Source organism: Cibotium barometz, chromosome 34, assembly GCF_041138505.1.
Source record: "Cibotium barometz isolate CiBa-2024 chromosome 34, ASM4113850v1, whole genome shotgun sequence".
In the NCBI taxonomy this organism is placed as follows: domain Eukaryota; kingdom Viridiplantae; phylum Streptophyta; class Polypodiopsida; order Cyatheales; family Cibotiaceae; genus Cibotium; species Cibotium barometz.
In genome coordinates, this window is record NC_141079.1 from 14,603,398 (window position 1) to 14,625,127 (window position 21,730).

The 21,730-nt window shown below is 44.3% G+C and overlaps 1 protein-coding gene across 10 annotated transcripts in view; it reads left to right on the top strand.

The window, feature by feature from the left end:
• The window catches only part of LOC147618735 (Radical SAM superfamily protein), a 107,967-nt gene that overhangs the window by 62,749 nt on the left and 23,488 nt on the right, over nt 1-21,730 (top strand). For 6 of the 10 annotated variants that reach the window (XM_086773783.1, XM_086773787.1, XM_086773785.1 and 3 more), the window contains one exon: nt 13,997-14,166. In XM_086773783.1, coding sequence (XP_086629909.1) covers nt 13,997-14,166 — 170 coding nt within the window. The remainder of the gene's footprint in view (nt 1-13,996; nt 14,167-21,730) is intronic. The other 4 variants (XR_015261954.1, XR_015261953.1, XR_015261955.1 and 1 more) reach the window with 1 other exon arrangement.

Consider the following 21,730-nt stretch of genomic DNA (forward strand, 5'->3'; position numbering starts at 1 on the left):
TGACAAAGAAGAAGGCTATATTTAAATGGACTGATGTGTGGAGAGAGATGCATTCCTCAAATTGAAAGTTGCAACTACACATGGTCCAACGTTGATCATTCCGGATTTGCAAAAGCCATTCAGTGTAAAATGTGATGCATCTGGAAATTGCATAGGAGCTGTCCTAAATCAAGGGGGACATGCTGTGGCTTATGAGAGCCGTAGACTACACGATGTAGAGCTCTCTCTTAGCATTTATGAGAGAGCTCTTGGCTATGATTCATGCACTAACCATATGGAAACATTGTGTGGGAGAAACAGAATTAGGGTTAGGTCATGTGTGGGAGACATACACAGAGAAGCACAAGGGAGAGAGAGAGAGAGAGTTGTGGGGATAAGTCAACTCATGAGGCATGAGTGTGTGACTCCCCTATCACACATGTATATTGCACTAGTACACATAGTGCACTTAGTACATTAAAAGTACTAAGTGTACTATGTACTATAACTTATGGGCTTGTACACACTATAAGGGTGGGCATAATGCCTTTACCCCAACAACCTCCCACTTAAAGGCGAAGTGCCCTTAAGTAAAGGAAAAGAAAAAATCAGCATGTACATGATAATATACAAGGCCATATCAAGGCTGAAACTGGCCTCATCCAATGCCCATCAAGTGTCTGCAATGAGCAAACCGCTCCGGAGGCAAACTCTTTGTCAACAAATCAGCCGGGTTGTCATCCGTATGAATCTTAACAAGCTGAATTTGCTTGTTCTCTATCACCTCTCTGATGAAGTGATACTTCACATCCACATGCTTCGTCTTTGCATGAAAAACAGGGTTCTTTGCCAACTGAATGGCACTCTGACTGTCACAATGCAACAATGGAATATCCCCTGTATAGCCCAAATCAACCACTAACCGAGATAGCCATAATGCCTCCTTGCAAGCCTCTGTGGCTGCAATATACTCGGCCTCTGTAGTAGATAAGGCAGTGCACTTCTGCATCCTGGATATCCATGACACAGCACCTCCTGTGAATGTAAACACATAACCGGTAGTAGACTTCCGGTTATCTGGATGACCGGCATAATCCGAATCCGTGTAACCATGCACTAATGCATCCTGTTTGCCAAAACAAATGCACATATCCTGTGTGCCCTTCAGGTATCTCATGACACCTTTCACTGCTTCCCGATGCTTCTTGCCAGGGTTGGCCATGTATCTAGAAACCACTCCCACTGCAAATGCAATGTCCGGCCTAGTAGCAACCATGGCATACATGAGACTGCCACAAGCTGAAGCATACAGAATCTTGGCCATATCAGCCCTGTCTCTATCTGACTGTGGGCTGTCCATAGCACTGAGTTTCACATATGGAGGCAAAGGAGTACTAGTCTTCTTCCCCCCGTCCATATTGAACCTCTGCAAGACTTTGCCAATGTATTCCTTCTGAGACAAATACAACACATGCTGATTTCTGTCCCGAAGTATCCGCATACCCAAGATGTGATTTGTATCACCCAAATCCTTCATATCAAAGGTTTGATGCAGCCTCTGCTTCAAGGCATCCATCTCCTTACGAGATTTTCCGGCAATCAACATATCATCAACATACAAAATGAGGATCAATAGACTGCCATCCAAAGCTTTCTTGGTGTACAAGCAGTGATCTATGTCACTTCTCCTGAATTTCTGAGATTTCATGAATGTATCAAATTTATGATACCATTCTCTTGGTGCCTGTTTGAGCCCATAAAGACTCTTTTTCAGCTTGCATACAAGCTTCTCCTTTCCACTCACTGCATAACCCTCTGGCTGCTGCATATATATCTCCTCATGGAGATCACCGTGAAGAAAAGCAGTCTTCACATCCATCTGAATCAAGTCCAGATCATCATGCGCAACCAAAGCTAACACAGCTCTAAGTGTGGTCATTTTGACCACTGGAGAGAAGATCTCCTCAAAGTCCACACCATATTCTTGCTTGAAGCCCTTAGCCACTAACCTGGCTTTGTATCTTGGCTTTGCATCTGATGCAACTTTGAGCCTGTATACCCACTTGCATGGCAAAACCTTCTTGCCTGCAGGCAAATGCACCAACTTCCAAGTTCCATTTTTATGCAGAGAATCCATCTCTGACTTCATGGCACGCTCCCATAGAGCTTTGTCTGCCCTCTGTAAAGCCTCCTTATAACATGAGGGCTCCCCACAGTCAGTGAGCATCAAGTAGTCAACCCCTGGAACAAACCTGTCAGGGGCTCTGGAGGGTCTAGTGGACCTCCGTACCCAATGACCATCATTTGCAGGTTGCTGTCCAGCCTGCATATCACCCATTGGTGGCTCTTGTTCCATGCCATAAGGCTGAAAAATCATGCCAGGTATTTCTTCTAACTGTGGTATATCCATAGAGATATCTTCTGCCATCTCTGGCTGTCCATTTGGACCATTTTCAGCACCATTTAAGGGCTGGTTTTCCTGCTGTAATGGCTGATTTACAGCCCTTTGTTGTTGTCCATGATGTCCATCATCATCAAAGATGACTCTGCCAGGCTCCTGTTGCCTTGCAGGCTCCTTATACATGCATGTTTCATCAAAAATGACATCATTGCTGCGTATGATCTTTCTGTTCACGGGATCCCAAAGTCTATACCCCATTTCACCTCTGTCACCATATCCTAGGAATATGCATTTGTGAGACTTAGGATCAAGTTTGGTGCGCATTTCCCTGCGTATGTGCATTTGTGAAACGGGGGTGCGGAGCACGGCGGGAAACGGGGTTTCGGAGTTTCGGCCTTCGGGAAGAAACGGGGAAACGGAGTTTCGGTTTTAGGGTTTAATACATACATATATAATTAATAAAAACATTACAAAAGCTTGAAAAATACATCTTTGCTCAAGTAGAGGGCGTGGTAGAGGGCTGATGTGGAGGTAGAGGAGTAGAGGGCAAGGTAGATGGGTAGAGCAGCTCCAAACAGGCGGCGGAAAGAAGGCGCAAAATGCCGGCGAAAGAGAGCACGCGGGTTTCTAAACCCTGGAAAAATTAAAACTTGGAAACGCCGTTTCCGTTTCTGGAAACGTTTCCGAAACGTGGAATTCGGTGGTCCAGAAACGCCGTTTCTGGAAACTATGGTATGTGCACGTACGCAACGCAACCAAACACTCTCAAGTGCTTGTATGACGGAGGCTTCCCTGTCCATACTTCCTCTGGCACTTTCCCACCAAGCCTCGTGTTAGGTGACCTGTTTATAAGGTGAACGGCTGTCATAACAGCTTCAGCCCAAAAACCATGAGGTAATGCAGCATGTGACAACATAGAACGGACCTTCTCCTGTATGGTCCTGTTCATCCTCTCTGCTGTCCCGTTTTGTGGAGGATCATAAGGAGTAGAGAGCTCCCTCTTGATGCCTTTAGCATCACAAAAGTCCTGAAACTGTTTGGACATATACTCTCCACCATTGTCGGAACGCAAAGCCTTCAGTGTTTTGCCAGTTTGATTCTCAACAAGAGCAACAGACTTCTGAAACACTGAGAATGTATCACTCTTCAAACGAAGAGGATAGACCCACACCTTGCGTGTGGCATCATCAATAAAAGACACAAAGTATTTTGCCCCTCCCAAAGAAAGCTGAGGCATCTCACATACATCTGTATGCACAAGCTCTAACTGAGCATCTTTCTGTCCAAGAGCTTTCTTGTGGGGGCACTGTAGTTGCCTACCATATATACAATGCTCACAAAACTGAAAACTTGAAAACTTTAGAGAAGGCAAGTAACCCAAACGAGACAATTGCTCCATTCCCTTGACACTCATGTGTCCCAACCGGCTATGCCACATAGAAATTTCCGGCAGCTCGGTTGCATTTACATTAGCATGGTGACAAACACCTGCATGCATGAAATAAAGAGTGTCCACCTTAGAGCCTCTGGCAACAACCAGTGAGCCCTTAGAAATCTTCCACTTTCCACGACCAAATGTGGTAACATAATCAGCATCATCAAGCTGTCCAGTAGAAAGCAGATTCTTCTTGATCTCAGGCACATGCCTGACATCATGGAGCATAAGCTGTGAGCCATCTGAAAATACAAGCCTCACATCACCTCTGCCAAGAATCTTGCATGCATGGTTATCACCCAAATAAACCACTCCTTCATTGCCAGCAGTATACCTGACAAACAAGTCTTTGCAACCTGTGACATGAAAGGAGGCACCTGAATCAATGATCCATGAGTGCATACCATGACCACCTGTAAGAAGTGAATGGGCATCAAGTGAAGACGTAAATAGGACCTCATCCTCACTGCCACCTGCATGTGACACATTGATTTCTTCAATCTTGACTCCACTTTTGCCCTTTGGCTTTACATCTTTGGCTTCATCTTTCTCTTTGTCTTTGCCTTTTCCCTTTTCTTTTTGATCATTTTTCCATTTGTAGCATTGCTTTTTAATGTGTCCCTTCTTGCCACAATAATGGCATTCCAAATCCTTTTTGGAGCGAGACTTGCTCCTTCCCCGTTCTTGGCTTTTTCCCCTTTGCTGGGATCTCCCACGTGCATTCATTGCATTGGACTTTCCAACAGAGTTGTTTTTCCTGTTCATCTCTTCTTGAAGAAGAGCACCCTCAACATCTGCATATGACAGCATAGCATTCGAATTGCTAGTGGCTGTCCTGAATGTGTCCCAACTCTCTGGCAAAGTGCATAACAGAAAAGTGGCTTTGAACTCATCGTCCATTGCCAACTTTTGATTAATGACCTGGCTGACAATACCATTAAACTCATTTAGATGGGCTGTCATAGACGCCCCTTCCTTCATCTGAAGACCTATGAGTTTCTTCAACCAATACACTTTGCTTGAGGCACTTTGTTGGGCATACAAGTCCTGCAATCTCTGCCACATTCCCCACGCTGTCTTCTCTTCACGAATGCTGAAAAGTAAAGAGTCTGACACAGACAACATGATAGTAGATCTTGCCAGCTCATCCATATCTTCCCACTCTTCAGCAGTAAGAGAAGCGGGCATCATACCCCTTTCTTTGATAGGCTTGTGCTGCTTTTTCTGGAGCAACACATTGTAGCACTGGGTTTGCCAAATATCATAGTTATGCGAGCCTTCAAGCTTCTTGATGTGAAGCAATGAAGAGCTCTCACCTGTGGTTGCCATAGCAATATGCAACCTGTCAATGCCTGACTCCCTGCAAAATGTGCAAACACTGCACCAAAAGCACACAAAGTGCTCACAGTTGTTCTCCCAAGCTTTATCTCCCACTGCGGAAGCACAAATGCAACGTTTCTCCCACTTTATGTGATGAAATCACCAAAATCTGGTTGCTGCAGATTTTGGACAGCACCTTAAATGTGCTCTGTTGCCCTTCCAAAGTACTGTACAGCAGTACCAAGTGCTCACCAATGATGTACCAAACCTGTACCGGCAAGTACAGCAGCTGAAATTGAACCTTTTGGTCACTCAAAACAGTGTACAGCCATGCCAAAACTTGCACAAAGCTGTGCCAAATCTGTACCAGCAGGTACACTAGCAATAAATGCTCTCCTGGCTGTCCAAATGAGTGAAAATCAGACTTTTACAGTCCCGTACACTGCATACAACAGTCCCGAACAGAAATTGGGCAAAAGCCCCTTGACTGCAAGCTGATTTTTGAGGATTCAAGGCATAAATGTCTTGCCTGCTGCTTTGCCAAGCTCAACAAGCATACAAACTTGAAAAGCCCCTTGATTTAAGATCAATTTTTGATCATACATGGTACATTGACGCACATGAAGGCATCCAGAGTGTTCACGATGCTTCCCCCTGGCCACATATACATCAAATACATGAAACCCCCTTGATTTACAGGCACATTGAGTGCTTGTAAGGCATCAACACATTATCCACAGCATCAAATGCGATTGCCTGCATGCAAATCAACCAAATCGGCACAAAAGCCCCTTGATTTGCACTGCAATTTGCTGCAATTTTGCCCAAATGTGCGATTTCTCACATCATACAGCATGTATGAGTGCTTAATTGCACAATTACATCAAAAGCCCCAAATTTCAACATCCAATTTCCTGCAAATTGATCCTGATTGTGACCAATTTCCTGCAAATTGATCCTGATTGTGACCAATGTCACCCAATTTTGTCAATTTTGCTCAAAAATTGAGCAATTGGGCACCTGTACCTGCTCAATTGTTGATTGTACTTGCTCAATTGCAAATCCCAAAAAAAAATTGAAGCAAAATACCTTGTAATTTTTTGAATTTCTCTGATCTGCAGGCTGAATTTTAGTTGTTGCAGGAGAAAAAGGGGGGGGGCACTTCTTGTTGATGTTGATGCTGTTGCTCCTGCTTGTTGCTTCTTCTACAGCATTCCATTGAAGCACGAGGCTAACGAGTCCATAGGTTAAGATCACCCACTGCAGTCCAACAGAAGGAGATGGAGTAGGAGAGGGCGAGGACCAACGTGAGCGAGAGAAGGTAGGTGAGGCGGCCACGCAGCTTGCTCCGCTTCTTCACGATCACGCGGTGCGTGTTGACAAGGCGGAAGCACCTCTCCTCCCCGTGCTCGCACAGGTACAAGTAACGCGAGTTGCTAGATGCTTGCTCACGATCCAGTTGCCGCCGCCTTCGCCTGTTTTCGCTCGCCTAGCGCCAGCCTCCTCGCTTGACGCCCGCTATGCTGCCTTCGCCGTCTTTGCCAGCAGCGCTAGAACTCCACGATTACACGCAGCCTGTTGACGCCCGCCTTGTGGACCAGCCTGTTCGTCCGCTTCGCCTAGCGAAGGTAGCCGGTTGTATTGTCGCCCAGCCTACGCTCGACACCTACAAGGTTGATGCGCTGGCTTTTTATTCGCTCACGCCTGATTGCTGCCCAGCTTCTTGTTGCCGCCGACTGGACCCCTCCAGCCTCACTCACTGTCACCTATTACACCCAGCACAGTTTTGGAGCTGAAGCCTTCAACGACACCTTATTTGAGGCTTGGGTTGAAAAAGGCATTGCCAGCCATCTCCCTGCATCGGTCAAGCTCTTCTACAAGCTCTGATACCAGTTGTGTGGGAGAAAAAGAATTAGGGTTAGGTCATGTGTGGGAGACATACACAGAGAAGCACAAGGGAGAGAGAGAGAGAGAGTTGTGGGGATAAGTCAACTCATGAGGCATGAGTGTGTGACTCCCCTATCACACATGTATATTGCACTAGTACACATAGTGCACTCAGTACATTAAAAGTACTAAGTGTACTATGTACTATAACTTATGGGCTTGTACACACTATAAGGGTGGGCATAATGCCTTTACCCCAACAAACATTACCTTCTTGGAGTTGATGTTGCTTTGAAGACATCAACAAAGTTTGAGGCATTTTCTTACTCAAAGTGAATTGTCAGAGAAGCATACGAGGATGGCCAATTTTCTCATTTTCGGATTTTCCACACCCTAGGAAAGAAGAATGTAGTGGCAGATGCATTGTCAGAAAGCCGTATGCATAGTTCATAACATTCGCGTTTGCTTCATGAAGCAAACGTTTGCAACATACGCGTTTAAAACTCGTCTTTCATACTTGCTTTTAAACAAAAAAAAAAGCTTTTGTAAGGTTTTACTTTTTTTGAAAGTTGCTATGTTTTTTTAATCGAAAATCGGTCCACGCAATGACCATTTATGTAAGTTGTAACTTTGTAAGTTTTTATAATGGAACTTGAAGAGCTTGAGTTTACAATGTATATTTGTATCTATTTGTCTAAATCTCGTCCTTTCTATGCGGTATTATATTGGCCACGTATGTTACTGGGTCCGGGATTGAAACATACTCGAAACATTCTTACATATCCGAATGCGTATGCGCTTGCTAAACGTATGTTATGAACTATGGCCGTATGTAGCAGCTATCTTGGTTGCCTCTCATGGGTCTACCATGTGTGATTTGTATCATACAGATGTTGATTTTGCCAGTATTTGGGTTGATTTGATGGCTGGTCATGCACATGCCTCGTATGTGATCAAAGAGGGTTATCTTATGAAAGATAGTTGCCTATGTGAGGCAATAGGTTTTGGATGAGTGCCATTCTCCTCCATACGCTGGTCATAGAGGCATAATGTCTACTACGCACATGATTGACTGGTATTTCTTTTGGCGAGGTATACTGAAGGACATAGAGGCACATGTACGTGCATGTATCTCCTGTCAAAAGGTGAAATTTGATAGGCAAAGGTTGTAAGCCCAACGGGGCATGCCGTGATAGACTCAACCACGTATCGAAGAGATAAAGATATAGAGAGAGTGGGAGAGAGAGAGAAGGGTTTAGGGATCTTTGCACAGTACACCACATTGAGTGGGAATCCATGGGCATGTTGGCCAAGATCAATACAACAATGAATACGAAAGCAAACAAATTTTCCGATGAAGTATATCCGAGTCGATGTCGATGTCGAGGTACGCGATCTTTGATGCCGAGCACACTATGGGGACGACCTACAGGAATCTCTCACCGGGCTAGTACGAGATCCAATATCCTAAATCCAAATCCAAGTCTAAGTCTAAATCCAAGTTCCAAGTCCAAGTCCAAGTCCAAGTCCAAGTCCAAGTCCAAGTCCAAATCCAAGTCCAAATCCAAATCCAAGTTCCAAGTTCCAAGTTCCAAGTCCAAGAAAACTCAATATCCAATGTGTAGAAAATCCTCAAGAAAGCAAACACCAAGTTGGCGATGGATCCCTTAACCCTGATGGCGGATTTATGAATCTGAAGTCAAATCTCTTGCCGAAAAGCTGAAGTGTACACGTGGCAACGCCGGCCCGGTTGAGGGCGGCGCTGTTGGTGGTGTTGGGAGCACTGGTGGCAGTGGTGGTGGTGCTGGGTAGAGGTTGAGGGAAGTGCAAAGGGCAACAAGGAGCAGCACAGGTGGCGGCGAAACTAGGTGGTGTAGGAGGCAGCCTTGGCAGAAGACAGCCCTAGGCCTGGCGGATGGATAGGTTGGTGAGGTTGAGGAGGATGATAAAGATGTTGATGATGATCTCCTTGCTGTCCACACACTTCATGCCAAAAGAGAGGCTCGAGGTTCTTTTTTGTACTTGGGGAGTGTCTCGCTTTTTGCCAAAAAAGCTCTAGCCAAGCTTTTTGCTTTGCATTTATCTTTTTGCTTTTATATTTTAATAATAATAAAATATTACTCATCTTTTGCCAAAGATCTTGAATTATTGCTTTTCTAGCTTCAGGGCCTTGATTTTTGGCCCTGGAGCCACTTTTTGGAAAAGCGATTTTTAGCTTTTTGATCAGCTCAGTCTCCTCTTTCCAATGGTGTCTTTGACTCGCGTTCAACTTAGTTTGACTTTTTGCTTTTTCTTGCTTTTTGTCCAAAACTCATGCTTTTTTCATGAGCCAACTTCATGATCCCTTTTTGCATGCTATCATCAACCTGTCTGCGTGTCCGGGCATGCATTCCATCATGTGAAATAGAGCGAGGAGGACCAAATAGTTAGATTCCTCCCTCATATCGCAGTTGTTCTAAACTGCGAACTGCAGGTGTTCCAAGCATATCCATGTGTTCCATGTATATCCATGTGTTCCAAGTACATCAAGTACATCCATATGTGTCAAATATTTCCCAGTACTAGCCCTATCAGGTGAGCTTGTGAATCTGGTCTTTCCTATATTTGTGGTGTCATCTGCTCATCTGGCAACAACCAATGTCTTTGTTCTTGATGGTACTTCTTCATGGCCTTTCACATGTGTTAGTTAAAATAAATGCATACTTACCTCCTGCAAAAGTAGACAAAAGCTAGTCAACAAACAAGTATGCATCATTCGTGTCTATTGGATATTCCGCGTACTGGCCAGGTAGTTTGGGGCCGAGCGGACTATCACATGCCATAAATCCAAGCATTGTCCACACATAAAAAACAGCACACAAAGTCCAAGAAATTCAAACATACATAAGTATGCAGTGTACAAGTAATGACCCTCCTGTTCATGGATTGTCTTGTTTTGTTTCATCAGAAACCGTGCAGAGCTATCTGGCTCCTGAGGGAAACCGCTTAGACTATCCTCAAGGCCATTTGGTCACTAGGACCACCTGGGAGTTCATCAATAGTTATCTGGGACATCTGGTCGTATTGATCACCCAACTATGAAATCCAATATAGTCATTTGGGCCATTTGGTCACAATGACTGCCCGATTGTGAAATCCAATTCAGTCATGTGGTCCATCTGGTCACAATGACCACCCGATTGTGAAATCCAATACGGTCATCTGGGCGCAATGACCGCGTGACTGTGAAATCCGATACAGTCATTTGGGCCATCTGGCCGCAATGACCTCCCGACTGTGAAGTCCAAGATATATGTCATCATTGCCGTCCAATGGGTCATCTAGCATTGTTGCCACCTAAATACAAATCTTACTCCTTGGGCGATCGGGCATCGTTGCCACCTAAACTAGAGCATGTCCAAGTAACCATTATTTATATAAGGAGAATAATGATCAATTCCAGTCCAATATATATACAATGAAGAGGGTTACAGGTACAATCCCTCCCTCTTGAATTATAGAGAGGGGAAGAGAGAGAAGGGTTTATGGATCTTTGCACAGTACACCACACTGAGGGCGGAACAGGCCCCGCCCCCTTTCAGGAATTTATTCGGGAACAATCCATGGGCATGCTGGCCAGGATCAATATAATAATGAATACAAAAGCAAACAAATTTGCCGATGTAGTATATCCAAGTCAAGGTCGATATCGAGGAACGAGATCTCTGATGCCGAGCACACCACAGGGATGACCCACAAGAATCTCTCACCCGGCTAGTACCAGATCCCTAAATCCAGGTCTAGGGGTCCAAGTCCAGGTCCAAAATCCTTAAGAAAGCAAACACCAAGTTCGCGATGAAACCCTTAACCTTGATGGCAGATTTATGAATCTGGAGTCAAATCTCTTGCCGAAAAGCTGAAGTGTACACGTGGAAACGCTGGCGGTTGAGGGCGGTGCTGTTGGCGCTGTTAGCGGCGCTGCTGGGCAGAGAGGCTGAGGGCAGCCAAGGAGCAACACAGGCGGTGGTGGTGGCAGCACAGGCTATGTTGGGCGGGGGCGGCGGGACAAGGCACAAGGCGGCATACAGGCGGCGCAGGAGGCAGCCTTTGTGGAAGATCCTAGGCCTGATCGATGGAGAGGGTGGCGAAGTTGAGGATGATGATAAAGATGTTGATGATGATCTCCTTGCTCTCCACACACTTGATGCCAAAAGAGAGGCTCAAGGTTCTTTTTTACACTTGGGGAGAGCCTTGCTTTTTACCAAAAAAGCTCTAGCTAAGTTTTTTGCTTTGCTTTTGTCTTTTTGCTTTTATATTTTAATAATAATAAAATTTTACTCATCTTTTGTCAAAGTTCTTGAACTATTGCTTTTCTAGCTTCAGGGCCTTGCTTTTTGGCCCTGTAGTAGCTGCTTTTTGGAAAAGCGACTTTTAGCTTTTTGATCCGGCTCAGTCTCGTTTTTCCAATGGTGCCCTTGGTTTGCGGTCAACTCAGTTTGACTTTTTGCTTTTTCTTGCCTTTTGTCCAAAACTGGTGCTTTTTCCTGAGCCAACTTCATGATCCCTGTTCCCATGCTTTCAACAACCTTTCCATGTGTTTGGGCATGTGTTCCATCATGTAAAATAGAGCTAGGAGAGCCAAATAGTTGCAAAGGCACGAGGGTTGCCTTGGCCATTGCCTATTCCCACGCAGCCATGAGAAGTATTACAATGGATTTTATTATAGACTTGCCACAGATCCAACAGCGTAATGATGCTATTTGGGCAATTGTGGACAGGTTTAGCAAGCAAGCTCACTTCTTGCCGGCCAAAAAGACTATTAAAGATAAGCATATGGTTAAGATATATTTTGCACAAGTGTTCAAGCATCATGGAATGTTGAAGTCCATTGTAGGGAATAGAGATTCCACGACTACATGTCTCTTTTGGCGGGCCTTGTTTGATAATATGGGCAACAAATTAGACTTCTTATTAGCTTATCACCTTCAAACGGATGGCCAAAGTGAGGCTGCAAATTTAGACGTGTTGGACCTCCTGAAATGTTAGTCTTCTTGGGAGAAGTACGTACCGCTTGTGGAATATGCATACACAACACATTGCATGCATCTATGGGAAAGACCCTGTTTGAGATTGTTTATGGTAAGGTGGTTTCGCCACCCATCCTTTGCACAAAGATGACTGATGAGTATATAAGAGACTTGGATATTGCCTTTGCCAAGGTATGCAAGGTCACAAAATAAACATAAAAAGGTTGTCGATATGCATAGAATGCAATTTTATGTCAATGAGAATGATTGGGTATTGTTGGAATTCGAGAAAGCAAGACCTAGCAAGAGGCTAGCAAATAGTGCATATCCTAAACTTGCAACCAGGTACTATGGGCCATTTCGAGTGATCAAGAAGATCGATGAAGTCACTTTCAGGTTGGCATTGGTCAATCATTGGCACACGCAAATCTTTTCATGTCAGTCTCTTTCGCAAGTATGTAGGGCTAGAGCCCAGTGAACCGGTCATTCAGGGTCCACAAGAAGTGGATGAGCTTGAGGAGATTTTGCAGCCAAAACTGATTATGTATCACAAGGAACATAAGCTTACTGGAGGCAAACATGTCAGGCGTACCTTGTGAAGTTTAAGAACTATCCTCCCATTGATGCTAAATGGGTAGATGAAGAGTTCTTTAGAGAATGCCCGCACTTGCTTCAGACGTATATGGATGCTTTTCTGTCGCAAACAACTATTTAGAAGCCAGGGGGGATGCTACCATTTGGCCACCCAACTAGTCCACCCGTGCTTTCTCATCATGTGTATACATTGGATTGGCGTTCGTGGCTGTTTTATGCAGGTGATTGATGCCACTCATGTGACACTGTGGATTTGGCTTTCCGTTGTCTCTGTGTACATGCCCGGAAATGCGTGGAGGATTGGTGTTCCATTAGGTCTGGTACCTCGTGTACTTGCCTAGAACGTGTCTAATTAGGGCTGCGATTAAGGCATGAAGGCTTCCGCTATGTCAGACCAATAGTGAGGTTATGCCAATAATAACCCATGTTTCACTTACATAGTGCCCATTGCTGCTATAAATAACCATCCTGTTATAAATAACCAGTACACATGGATTCATTAATAATAACCTTAGCTGCCCATATTAGCCTGTGTTCTCCTAATCCCAGGGTTACCCTTTCCATGCCGGATATGTAACATGCACTTTCCAGACTACTGTCGGCACGATTGTCATGATTATCACCCTCGATACAATGATTCATTCCTACATCCTTGCATCGAGGAATAACATCAATCTCAAGTTAAGGGACCTTGAAGATTAGTGCAATAGCTTGATTACATGGCCTAATGTGTTAATTAGTATTATCCCATAAGCTATAGCTATTTATAGGTCTAGAGTGGCTATATAAGCGGGGTGAGTCTATTGAGTAGATTGTTGTATTCTATTGTGTTGCCGGATGATAGAGGCCTATGACTAGGCCTGGGACACCGTCCATTGCGCATGTTAGCCCTTGTGCTCTTGGGTGGTGTGCCGATGTAGACCTATGGTTGGGTGGTGAGCTAGCCTACACAACCCCTAGTGTGGAACCTAATCATGTTTGTCCTGTGTCTAGGAGAGATCTATGAGCATAACACATTAACGTCTACAAAAGACGTAAGGGTGTATGAGATAAAAACTGTTGCAATGTGTCCATGGAGTGAGAAAATCACGGAAAACCATGATTAAAAAATCCAACAACGAGAGAGAGAGAGAGAGAGAGAGAGAGAGAGAGAGAGAGAGAGTCCTATTAACGGGTACGAAAGGCCAGATGGTCTATGAGATCCAGTACATAAATGGAGGCCTTAAAGATCTTATGCCAAATTGGTTGTCCGCTCTTATCAGCGTGCTTGTGTGGGGTGTTCTGGGGGAGGATGCATATTATAGGGAGGGTTTAAATAAAGTTTACTTGGCGATTTCTTGGAATACACTTTTTACTAGTGATCTTTTTTGATAGGTGGGCATCATTCCCAAAATATTGTCGTTGAAAGTGGATCTTCCAGAGGTGAATCTTGCAGTGTCATTGCATGCACCGACTCAAGAACTTCGTTCCCAAATTGTGCCTGCCGCTCGGGCTTTTCCAATTTCAAAATTGATTGCTGCTTTAGATTCTTATTTGGTTGGAAGGTGTTGTCATCGCTTGAAGCTTTTCCATTCGAATTATGTGTTAATCCACTTTTAGTAATTCTCTATATGGTTTTGTGAATTTGTTAGCTGCTTATAGTTTATGAAATTACTGGGTAGAAAAAGCACGCTTCATGTACACTTGGCGTAAGTTGAAATTTATAGATGGCTGTTCAAACTCATCATGGACTCAATGAGAATGCCTTGAGTGAATGGTCTTGCAACCTTAAAAAGGCAGATAATTATTGTCATAAAGTAATATATGCCTTCCATGTCACTAAATGAGCCTTCTAGCAATGCCCATTGTAGGTACATGTTTTTGATCAAAGATTAGCTTCTACACACACAATAAATATTTTTCGTATTAGAAGCTACCAAACTAAGCAGGAAATACAATCAGATAAAGGAATTGTGACGGTCTCTGGCCAACATATCTGTCCTGCAGCAGCAACCAAGTTTGCCCATGCCTTCTGAAAATCTTCATTGTTTGACTTGAGGCACATGTGATGAAGCTGAAGGATGCTGCCTCAAACTGGATATCTTTTGTTAGCAGCTCAATATTCTTTAGTAAGACCTTCAAAGTTTGAACCTTCCATATGGCCTACAGAAATTGCAGGCTGGATTCGGTTCCATCCATATTACGTTTCTCCCTGTAGGTTTCCTGTAAAGAAAAGGATTTTCTGCATCCGAATCCTGACTTGTGATAGCTTGGGTGCATAGCATTTCAAAGCCAAAAGCTCTCTACATCTGCGGCAGACCCAAGTACTTGGCCTTGCACCGTATCTACCCAAATTGACGTGCTTTAAGTCCACACATTGTTCTGGAGGCTTCTTTGTTAGTATATGTTGAATGCCCGCCTCTTAGCATGTATCTCACATTGATGTAAGGTGCACATTTGTACAGCCCCAATTATGAGGAGAAGCCATTGGTGCACACGTCTTTAGTGGGAACCCCAGTTTAGATGCTAGTTGTGACCGTTGATGGTTAGGAGATGATGAGGGGTACAACAAGGGAGATTTCAGACCAAGCAAGGGGGAAATCGCAGCCAATATGGTGCCTTATGCTGCCAGTAAGGTCCCATATGAGAGAGAGTGAAAAAGATGCGATGATTCCATTCTCGCATGAATTGGCCATGTTTTTTCTCTGCAGCCTTTGAAGATCCCGAAATCCTGGCCCGAGTGGCCATGAGCATGTGGATAATATCACACTAGATCTTGCAAATGCACTGTGTATCATAAATCAAATTGCCCTCCATGGCCTCAGTACATCTAGCCTTCTAGATGTGCTAGGCTATGATGCTAGCAATGATCTCCCATGTCCAATTTCTGTGCTGGAGATATGTAGCCTGACTCTGGCACGTCTTGAAGATGTTGGTGTAGAGCTGCTAGGGTTAGGGTTAGGCACCTATGGATGCTCATACATAGGTGCCATGGCTATGGATATGCAGACGACAGAGATAGAGTGAGAAAAGAAAGTACAATGCTAGAGAGAGAGTACACGGCTGTAAGATGTGATGGTTCCTTGTCGATATTTTCCATGAAAGTACAGTAACCTTTATAGGCTACAAAGGTTGCCTGCTGGCATCACTGCTTATGTCATTACACACACAAATATCTAGTTATCATGCACACCCCTCTAAGAGGTGGTTCACACACAAACACACACTTACATACTTAAATGAGTGTCCACACGCTGTTAGGGGTTGTTCCCACACACACGTACACACATGTACGCTTAGTAGCCTTTCACACATAGAACTAGGCTTTAATAGCCTTACACATAAACATAGGTAAGACGTTGATTTCCCAACAATCCCCCTCAAGGGATTACCTCAAACTCTATCAAGGATAAATCTTAGGCTTATGGCCTAGTTTCTCATGCCAGTTTATGGGGTCCCAAGGGTAGAGAGTACACACGGGATTAGGTCACTCACATTCACAACTCAGGACTCACATCTGAACAGTGAACAAGTTACAACACATAACTGAACAGAACATATCTTGGAATATTATGGTTTTCCAAAAATTTAGGGTTTTCAAAAAATTAGGGTTTTCTGAAATTGATATGAGAGGAGACTATTGAACCCCTTCAATGCTTGTAATGCACCCTCAATTTCTAAAAATGATGAAAAACTTGAGATTAATGCCTTGGTTAAACCGGTCTGCAGAAAGCCCCACTGTTGATTTTTGTACCTCTTGATGATTTCTGCAAGTGCTTGCTGATCTTTCCAGCTCTTCAGATAGCTTGTACGAGGGCTTCTCTTGCACCAGCTTCTTCTTGCACTCTTGCTATTGTTGACTCTGAAGTCCTTTTTATACCTTTTTCAGAGGAGTTCCTTGATATCTCTGCAACACACATAGGTCTAAAGCACAGGACAGGCTGAGAGTTGACCTTGAGAGCACACTGAGGCCAGCTGGAGAGAGCGAGGCGATTAGCAGAGGGCCGTCTTCGAATAGGGCTTTATGAAGCTTTATAATACGGCTTTATTAAGGGTTACTCTAAGGCTTAAGGCTTAAAGCCTTATGTGAAAGCCACGGGGGGCTGCTGACGTGGACCAGAGCTCAGGTGATGTTGGTTGAGCAGCAGACACGACGCATGACGACGGGCGGTGAAGACGGACGAGGAAGGAGCTGCTGTAGGTGACGTCACTTGTCTGATGCACAGTAGATTACAGGCTCTGATGGCGAGGTACAGCTATGCAGATGCTGCAGTGGATGCTATGCATAGGTGGACAGCAGTAGTAGAGGGTGATGCAAACTTCGAAGGGGGTTGCTGTAGTATGCAGAGGCGGTAGTTTTAGCATGGACAAAAGCGAGTAAGAGCACAGAGGTGGGAGGAAAGGTATGCTCTGATACCAATTGTTGGTGTAGAGCTGCTAGGGTTAGGGTTAGGCACCTATGGAGGCTCATACACAGGTGCCATGGCTATGGATATGCAGACATAGAGAGAGTGAGAAGAGAAAGAACATGGGACTGCCTACTATAAGATTCTTGCTAAGGCAGTGAGCATTGCAGCCAATTTTGCAAGATGTTATTCATGATACCCAGAATGGGTTCTTACACGGTAGGAGCATCTTTGATAACATTTTCTCGTTTTGGGAGGCCGTTGAATGGGCTAAAGCGAGCAATCAGCCCTTAGCCATTCTGCTCTTGGATTTTGAGAAGGCCTATGATAGAGTGGATTGGGACTTCCTTGAGGGTACTCTTAGTCATATGGGCTTCTCTCAGAGATGGATCAAGGGAGTTTCATGCATGTATCGTGATGCCCACAGTAGAGTTCTTACTTGCGGTGATCGAGGAGAGCGGTTTCAGATTTCTCACTCAGTACGACAGGGCTGCCCATTAGCCCCTTTATTATATATCATAGTTTTCTCCGCTCCACTGCTGGTATTTTAGGATTGAGGTTGCCTCTTCGTAGTCATGAGGAGTTGGTTGATGTTGAGTTAGCTGATGACATAGCCCTATTTTTGGAGGCTTCACATATATGCTTATGTTCCTTCTGGGTAGCACTAGAGGAGTTCTGTTTGGCAGCAAGGGCACTCATTAATTGGCACAAATTTGTTGGTTTTTGGGTCAGTGATTCACCGAGAGTTGATTGGGGTGCAGAGCTTGGTTTTACTTGGATCAACAGAGGATGCACTGCTAGATATTTGGGATGCCAAGTTGGGATTGATATTTCTCCTGCAGAGCAGTTTGCTCCGGTACTTGTGAGTATCCGGAAGAAGCTCCTCCATTGGAGCTCCAAGAGATTAGATTTAGCCTCCAGAGCTTTGGTGGCTAATTAGGTTTTGCTTGCCTCAGCTTGGTTTATTGCCTCTTGTTAGTGCTTCTCTCGTGCGTGCATTGGCCAATTGTGGCCGCAATTTTCTCTGGTCGGCCTTGAATGGCACCTCAGACACTCGTGCCAGGGTAGCTTGGCTCACAGTTATTCAGCCCAAAAGAGAGGGGGGACTTGAATATTATGGATTTGGATGTTTAGTGTAGGGTGTTGCTTTGCAAACTTGTGGTCAGAGGTTTCCTACTAGGCACTGAGCCTTGGAAGGATTTTTTCTTGTCTCAGATTTCCAGATGTACACCCAAGGTCGGGAGAGACTGGATGCCCAGCACACGTTTTTTGTTCACAGAGGCTGATATTAGGGCACCATCTTCCCCTCTTATTGCAGCCATTGTCAGAGCATGAAGAAGCATGATATATTTTTTGTGACAAAGGCTTCCTAGGTCTTTGGACGAGGCTGACTGACAACCTATTATGTGGAACGAGTTCATTAGGGATGAGACTGGTCGGCCACTTGGTGCATCTCGTTATATGCAATGGTCAGGATGGGAGAGATGCGCATACACAGTCACCTTTAAGAGTCTTCCGGAGGATCGGAGAGTTGCATCCACTCGGCATCTTAGGGGCTCTCGCATTCGTATTGATCAGATTGATGCAACTATTCCGCATGAGTGGCTTTCTAGGACCTTTCACGGAGACTATCATCCGAGTTGGTTGGGAGTTTTTTCGAGGATAGACATACCTTTGCAGGTCATTGCTCTCCCGGGCGAGGAGGATATAGATTGCCTCATTTATTCTATTATTATGCCTGGTGGGAGATTGAGGAGATGTAGTATGGAGGAGATCATCCCAAATACTAGGCTTAGTCCAGTGAGGATTGTTGGTCGATCGGGGAAGCACTGGTATATTGACCCTTCTCCTCAGATAGTGACTCATGGCTCTTGGTGTTTGTGGCTATATGGTGGCAGTCCTATGAGATATCTTTTGTGGGATCCAAGAGAGTGGGAGTGGATTGATGTCCTTGGTCCTTTGAAAAGCCTTCCTTTTTTCAGTTTCACTGTTCGGAATGCCAGGCTTCTCTCACTCGACAGATGCATAGGATCCCTACTCTCAGGCCTCATTGGGAGAGCTATGATATTTCTCCAGTGATACACCGCAGATATTGGCATAGACTTTGGCACTCATACAGAAGGAGCCAGATATCTCATTTCAAATAAATTTTCTTTGTATACAAAGTTGATTCAATGGTTAAATTTCACTACAAGAGAATCACTGTTGTACTTGCTCTACCACTCATTGTATCGGCTGTACCAGCTTCTGTACTTGATGTATCAGCCACTGTATCTATTGTACCAACATTTGTACTTGCTGTACCAGCATTTGTACTTGCTGTACCTACCATTGTAGTGGTTGTACTAACCACTGTACCGGTTATACCAGCCATTGTACCGGTTGTACCGGCTGAATGGAGAGTTGTACTTGCTGTACCAGCTCTATTGCATGAAGACTCGTGGTTTTTGGGGGAAGAATCAGTACCCACACGGAGGTATATGGATTATATTGTTGGCTCGGCATTTCTACAGCCTATGTTCCGGCTTGGTAGCCTCATGTTGGGCTGTGTTATGGCATTTGTATATGGATAATCTGGCATCTCCCGTGGGGAGAGTAAGGCCCTCAAAGCTTGTACATGATATTATTCTCCTTGGGTAATAAAATACTCCAAGGGGGGGGGTCGGCCCATTCCGGCCTCTATGCTGTGTCACACGTGTAAGCTCCATTTTCAGCATTTGTGGATGTTTTATCGCTTTTATGTTTTATGCAAAGTGATGATGGATATGTGTTAAGGCTGTGGCTATGTTTAAATGTTTTAATATGCATTGATGGTATCAACAAGTGTGTCAAAGGCCCTAGTCCCCCGGGCACCCGCCGCGAGTTACATTGGTATCAGAGCATAGGGTTTCTTGGAAGCAGAGGCTTCCTTCTATCAATAAGGAAGAGAAAAGATCTCAAGTGGGGACCACAGTTACCATCATTGCTATTAAGCATGGCCAGGCACTTCAGAGCCTATGAAGCAAGAGCATGAGCAATAGACAGCTTGGTCTAAGGATTTATGAATTCACAAAATTTATCTTGGAAGTATGGAGTTGACTTTACACACATTTAGCACTCTTTCCATATGGATATTGTGGATTATATTGTCAAGCTTACAGGCAAGGTATATGGAGATATATCTTAGGATATCTTAAGGATATGGTGACGAGATATTTCTTTTGGCTTCATGACCAACTTGGCAAACAAAAGCTAAGTATACTTTGAGTTTGCAAAGTTAGTGCTTTTGCTATGAAGTGTTTTTGATGTTCGCTAACCCTTGTATAGCTATGCAAGGAGAAAGGTGGTGTTGTTTGCCTTGAGATGGTTTCAGGGAAACATTGTTTATGGCTCCCTTTAATGGAATGAATTCTTTTCATGGCTCCCTTTATTGGGATGGATTATATCTATGGAGATTTCTTTCTTGGACAAGATTATGGACGAATCCGTCCCAGTTCATAGAGAAGAAATATTTGGATATCTCATGGATATAATGCTTTTATGGATAAAAGTCTACCTCTACTCCAAGGTGTGTGGTTAGCACGGAGTATGTGGTAAGATTTATGGTATGCAAGGATTATGGTATACAGGTCTATGGAGGATTCCTGGTCTTCTTTTCTAGGGATTTGGATCTATCCTTAGGTTTATGGATTATTCTTTTTGGCTCCCTTTATTTGGGATGCATTGGACTTATGAAACTCATGGTTCACATACCTTGTGTAGTGTTCTCTTGTCCTATGTGCTCTCTTGAAGATTGTTTCTACCATGTGTGGGTGGAATAGTAGAGAGCAGATGGAAGGGAACATGGGCACTTCAAAGGGTAGTGATAAGCACAACATACCCTGTGTAGTGTTCTCTTGTCCTACGTGCTCTCTTGAAGATTGTTTCTACCATATGTGGGTGGAACAATAGAGAGCAGATGGAAGGGAACATGGGCACTTGAGAGGGTAGTGTGAGTTGGTGGCCGAAATTCCTATAAACTATGTATAGCAGAAATGCTTATGGAACACCAGGTTATCTATGCCTGCGAGTGATTGTTTTATCTTGTTACTTGAGCCCACCTCTCATCCAAGGTGTGTGGTCAGAGTACCAGCACGGAGTGCAAGTGGTCAAGTGGACATGACGCCTGGTTGGCATGGGACTTATGTCTATGCCAAGGGTCATGTGGACCGATGCCTTGTTGGCAGGAGACTGATTTGTCTCGCCCATTTACTTTTGGGACATGGATTATGATATCTGGACTTATGGAACTGATTTGTCTTGCCCATTTACTTGGGACATGATTATGATATCTGGACTTATGGGACTGTTTTGTCTCGCGCATTTATTTGGGACATGGATTTATTTATCTTTATGCCATATTAGAATCACTATCTCCCCATACAGAGGCCAAGAGGTTCATTGTTCATCTCACCATGCATGTGGATTCATGTTGGGATTGTGAGAGGGCAATTCAATGAACACTCCACCATACACGTGGTTTCGTGTTGCGATTGTAGAGTGAGTGTTTCATTGTTTCCACATCATGCTTGTTGATCAGAGTTGGGATTGTATGAGAGAACATGGGAACTGTTGGGATTGGGAGAAAGGATTGCCAGAACTATGGAGAACCAGCTTTTCTGTCACCATGGTTTGTGCGCTTGAATGGCACCAGTTTGTGTGCATAGCACATGTTTCTGTGCGAGGCACTAGTTTCTTGTGTATG